Source organism: Echinops telfairi, unplaced genomic scaffold (assembly GCF_000313985.2).
Source record: "Echinops telfairi isolate 266 unplaced genomic scaffold, ASM31398v2 ScPeMD7_655;HRSCAF=1070, whole genome shotgun sequence".
Lineage (NCBI taxonomy): Eukaryota > Metazoa > Chordata > Mammalia > Afrosoricida > Tenrecidae > Echinops > Echinops telfairi.
The window spans coordinates 29,136,212-29,141,511 of record NW_022104553.1 but is presented as its reverse complement, the minus strand read 5'-3'; the positions used below and the strand labels follow the sequence as shown (position 1 = coordinate 29,141,511).

Sequence of the window (5,300 nt, the reverse complement as noted above, 5' to 3'; positions counted from 1 at the left end):
GGGGGCAGGGACAGTCCCCAGCCCACAGCCCTCAGGAGTCTCGGGGTTCCAGCGAGAGCTGGGCTGTGGCATGCTGGAGGTCAGAACTGACTCTTCTTGGGGTGAGCGGCCCCCCGGCCTCCCCGGGCCCCTCCCCTCGCACCTTCTTGTCCTCACCCTCATCCTCCAGGCCCCCGGCGGTGCCCCCACCCCCTTCCAGGCGACAGTCCTCGCTCCAGCGCCGCTTAAAGCGCAGCTTAAGAGGCATGCACTGGGTTGGCCCGGGCGCCTCGCCGGGCTCAGGCTTGGGGGGCGCAGGCGGGGCACGGGGGGTCTTGAACACCTCTCCATCTTCCTCATCCTCGTCACTGATGTCAGTCACCTCCACCTCCTCTGACTCCCCTTCTGAGATGGGCTCCACCTTGATCTGGGGCGGCGGGGGTGGAGCCAAGGTCCCTGACCCCTCACCCAACCGGCCAGGCCCACTGCCGCTCTGGTCAGGGCCCACCGGAGCCTTCTCCCCAGCTGCACGCTGCCGGCGTCCAAGCGGGGGCGGCTGGAGCTTGAACTTGAAGGGGGAGGAAGAAGAGGAAGAGGAGGAGGAGGAAGCCGAGGAGGGAACCGGCGGGGTCTCAGGTGCCAGGGGCGGCAGTGGGCACTTGTCGGGGCGTTGGGGCTGGGGCACCACCAGGCCGGGGTAGTGCAGGAAGGCGCGAGGGCTGAGGTGGTAGTTGTAGACACTTTGGGTGTGGGCCTGCAGGTACCGTTTCATGTCCTCGGGGCTGAAGGAGAAGTGAGAGCCTCCTCCCCCAGAGCCGCTAGGGCCCCCGCCACCACCAGGGTACATGGGGCTCAGGGTGGGTGAGGGCGTGTAGGCCAGGTGGGTGGGCGTCATGGGCAGAGCCGGGGAGAGCTGAGGGGGCAGCAGGGAGCCGGGCCCAGCCAGGGGCGACACAGGAAAGGGGCTTAGAGGCTCGGGGGCCCCCCGGGGCCGGGGGTAGACCCGGAAGACACCAGGGTCATGGGGAAGGCGGGCCAGCGGGGGGCCTCGGAAAGCACCCAGCTCCGGAGGGCCGGGGGGCCGGGCCCGGGGGTCCTCTCCCAGCGGCTCCTCCAGCTCCGAGGTGCCATCGCTACAGTCACTGACGGAGCCCCGGCCCAGGCGGCGGGCAACCACAGCCGAGAAGAGAGAAGAGGAGGACGAAGAGCAGGCAGGTGGTGAACGGGGGTCCTCAGTGGGGGACAGCACCTCAGAGGGCGTCGAGGGAGGGAAGCGGAAGTGGCTGCCGCCCGATGGCACTGGCGGGGCGCTCTGGGGCACGGCACCCCCTGCCAGGACAGAGGAGGCTTGGTATCAAGGCCCCTGGCCTGACCTGGACACACAGACACACACACCCCACACCCCCTCCCCCCTCCTCCCTCTAAGGCTAGGCCCACCTGCCTGCCCGCCAGAACTCACCAGCCAGCCCCATGTCGATGAAGGGGTAATTAACCAGCACCAGCTTGTTGAAGTTGAACTTGTAGGTGAAACGCTTCCCCTTGGTCTTGTGCAGAATCCGTTTGTTGTAATAATAGCTATGGGCACAGAAACACGTATTAAGCGTGGGCAGTAGCAGCAAGAGACCTGAGTCAGGACCCCGAGTCTTGGCACCGCACTGTGGGCACATGGCCCATAGAGGGTGCCCCTGAAGCACAGGCCCCAAGAGGTTGTGCCCCTAGATTCTATTCTAAGGGCACCCCTGGGTGACCAAAGGGCTCAGAGGAGGCCCACAGATATCGTGCAGCCGTGTTGGGTCTCACACCCAGTCTGTGCCCAGCACCGGGAAAGGCAGGGGAGTTGTCCTCAGCCCCCTCCTCACCGCAGGGCCCGGCTCAGCTTGTCATAATTCATCTGGGGCTTGCACTTGCGGACCCCCCAGAGGCGGGCCACCTCGTCGGGGTCCTTGATGACGAACTCGCCGTAGTCCCCCTGCCAGGCGATGACTCCCTGATACTCCTCCTTCCGCAGCAGCTCCAGGATAAAGTGCCACAGCTGGATCTGCCGAGAGCCCGGGGACGACTCCGGCTTGTAGGCCCAGTCAGGGAAGGCAAACCCTGGAGCACAAAGGCAGGGGGGTGGCCCCGCGTCAGGACCCCGAGTCTGGGCTCAGGGTCCCAACTCCATGTCTACCGCCTACCATCTCCCGCCAGCTTGCCCCGCCCCTTCAGCATGGGGAAATTCATCCTCCCAGGACCCTGTAGACAGTGTCTTGTCTATCTATCCCTCTCTGCCTGTCTGTCTGTGAAGGGGGGCTAGAAGGGAGCTGCGGGGGGAGGGGAAGCTGGAGCCTGCTCCGGCGACACCGGGAGAAACAGGAAACCGGCGGCGGCGGGTCCCGGGGCCAGTGCCAGGGGGCCAGGCACCAAGCCAGGATGGTGGGCAGGGCTGCCAGTGGGGGAGGGGCAGGAAGGGGCGACCCAAAGACACGTGGCTAGGCAGGATGGGACAGAGCCCACCCCCCCTTCCCCACAAACCCACCCCAGGGTTACTCAGAGCCTCTGGTCTCCTAGAAGCCTATGCTGTCACCCCCTTCCAGACCTGAAGGGAGCCCCAAGTCCTACCCCAGGAGCCAAAAGGAACTTTTTTTTTAAAGGACCAGGAGGGGTGGGGTGGCTGGTTGCAGATGAGGTCAGCGCTTACACACAGAGGCTTCTGTCTTCCCCGGTTCCTGAAACCCAGACTGTCTAGAGCACCCCCGCCCAAGCCCTGGACCCCCTCCGCACTCCACAGCTCTCTCCAGACCCAGGCATCCGGGCCCTGTCTGCCTGCAGCCCGCCCCCCCCCATGCCCCTCCCTCCAAGACCTTGACATTGAGCAGGCCCCCCGGAGCCCTCTTCCCCCTTCTGCCAGCTTCCCCCCTGCCCACCTGCCTGCCCGCTCCCAACATTAACCTTGGCTAGAGGTTGGTGGTGGGCTGGCTGGTCCCTGGAGAGGGTGGGCAGCCTGGGGTGGGGGGGGGGGCGGCGGTTGTTGTCATTTCCCAAACCCCCGGGTAATCAGGGCCCATCAATAATTCAGTACTAGGCAGCCGGTAATGGAGGGGTGGGAGGAGGGCGGGAGGGGGAGGCAAGGAGGGAGAGAGGGAGGCAGGGCCCAACCCCTGGTGCCACCAGAGAAAAAAGCCTTGGTGGGCAGATCAGAAGAGCCAGGTCCAGCCGGGCCTGGGGAGGTGATTTCCTCGTCCTCGGAACAAGCAGGTACCAGATCAGGCCTCTAGGCCACAGGGAACCTGCCGCAAAACTCCACCCCAGTCTGGAATCCAAACACAGGGCGAGACCCTTCCTCTAGGAAGCAGAACGGTCCACACCCATACCTGACTCCAACCACCACCTCCAAGTGCAGCTCCTGACCCCACCCCACACCCTGCCCTGAGGCCAGGGGTTAGCCAGAGTTCCCACAACATTCACAAATCCCATTCCTCCGGGCCACACAGGTCCCTCAGCTGGTCACTCGCCTGGGTGTCCACACTGGCAGTCCCTGCTCCGTACAAATCCCAGTCAACCCCTTCCAGGGACCTCAGCAAAGCCAGATGTCCCCCACGCCCCACTCTTTCCGCTGGGGAAGAACCCAAGTCCCAGCATGTCCCTGTCTTGCCCAAACCCTTGAAAACCCAAATGGCCATGTGCCCCCAGCCACCCCTACCCTACCCTACCCCACCAGCTCCTGGTCCCCGGCCCAGGGCCCCCGAGCTCCATGCTACTTCCACCTAAACCCCAAGTGGGCTTCCAGCCCCGGGAGGGGTAGGTGCAGAAGTCCTGGAGGCATCAGTCTGGGGTTGGGGGAGGATGTACTGACTTCCACCCTCCCCCCAAAATTAAGCCACCCTTCCCAGCCCACCCGCCCCAGCCTCCGTGTCCCGGTAACCAGGCAACGTGTGTGCAGCGACAGTCCTGGGAGCGGGGGAGCAGGAGGCTAAAAATAAACTTTGCAGAAGAGGGAGTGAGAGAGACTACAAGCTACACAAAGGGAACTGGGAAAGGAGGTGGGGGGGTGCTTTGGAAAGGCCTCAAGCTGCATTCCAGGAGCTGTCCCAGGACCCCTTGTCAACCCCCCCCTCCCAGGGCAACCCCCTGAGGTCAGGACCCTGGCTCCCACTCCTGGCAGGGACCCTCCCCACTCCCTGAGTCAGCCAGCATCAGCTTTCCTCGTCGGACATACACGAGGGCCTGTTCCGGGCTTTGGGGGAGAGAATGAAGGGGGGGTGACGTCAGGGTGTCTCAATGGGGCTCTGTTCCCTAGGCCTCGGAGCTGGGAGCCAGGCACGGGCACCAGGAGCATGTGTGCGCGTGTCGGATGGGTCCACGTGCTAGGGCAGAAAAATACCGGGGCCTGCACCCAGAAAGCCCCCGGGACCAGAGGGGTGCAGCCAGCAGACACAGCTAGGGGAGGGTCCAGCCATCCCGGAGGCAAGGGGTGGAGATGGCCAGCCGACCGGACAGCAAGGGCCCACCTGGCGTGCTCCCAAAAAGCACACCTGGGTCCCACCGAGGCGGGGTAGGGATTCCCCCAGACTATGGAAACCTGGGGAGCCATACTTCTTGGCACCCCCCAACTTCACGTGATCTCCTGAACTTTTTTAGGGGACCACAGGGATGGATCGGAAGGGAGGAGAGCTAGTAGAGGAAGGGCACGCCAGCCTGGGGGGGCAGCGGGGGGGGGGGCTACCACCTCCCCACTCCAGGCGGCCCTCGATGGCGCCAGAGCCGGGAAGAAAACAGGAAGTTGGAAACAGCCGTGGCAGAGGAGAGGGGCCGGGATGGCGATTCGGATGCTGGGGCGCGGAGCGGATGGCCGGGAGGCAGGCCGACCAGGAGACCGATCAGGAAGGAGGGCGCGCCAGTGCCCCCACCCTCTGCCCCAGCCTGGGAGCTTGGCCCTGGGGCTCAGCCCCAAGACGGGGCTGGAGGAGAGGCCCAGCCGGTCCCGCCGGGCAATGGCCCGCAGCGGGGAGGGAAAACGAGGCGGGCTAGTCTGGGCGCCTGGGTTCCTTCCCTGGGCGAGGGGCGGCTCCTGCTGCCCCCAGGGCCCGGCGGCCCAGGAGTCTGCGGGAGCAGGGGGACGTAAGTGGGGCTCACGTGACTGACCCTACAGCACTGGGCACCCCTGCCCCACCCGCAGGCCCCTTCCTCGACCCCAATCCCCGGGCGCCCGGGACCGGGCCCAGAGCCCTTTAAGAGCCGCCCCCACCCGCCAAACGGGGGTGGGCGGGCCGGTCGGGGCACACACCCGCACACGGGAGCCCTCGTCGTGGCCGGCGGGGGAAGGAAACAAGTTTGAACAG

The 5,300-nt window shown here is 65.6% G+C and overlaps 1 protein-coding gene across 1 annotated transcript; it reads right to left on the bottom strand.

The window, feature by feature from the left end:
• Nucleotides 1–6: 6 nt before the first annotated feature.
• On the bottom strand, nucleotides 7–2,105 carry ERF (ETS2 repressor factor). The gene is made up of 3 exons (XM_004710364.3): nucleotides 1,839–2,105; nucleotides 1,439–1,554; nucleotides 7–1,308 (listed from the first exon to the last, which is right to left on the bottom strand). Exons 1-3 carry the CDS (start codon nucleotides 1,868–1,870, stop codon nucleotides 32–34), a joined length of 1,425 nt encoding a protein of 474 aa, XP_004710421.1. The 5' UTR covers nucleotides 1,871–2,105; the 3' UTR covers nucleotides 7–31.
• Between the last annotated feature and the right edge of the window lie 3,195 nt (nucleotides 2,106–5,300).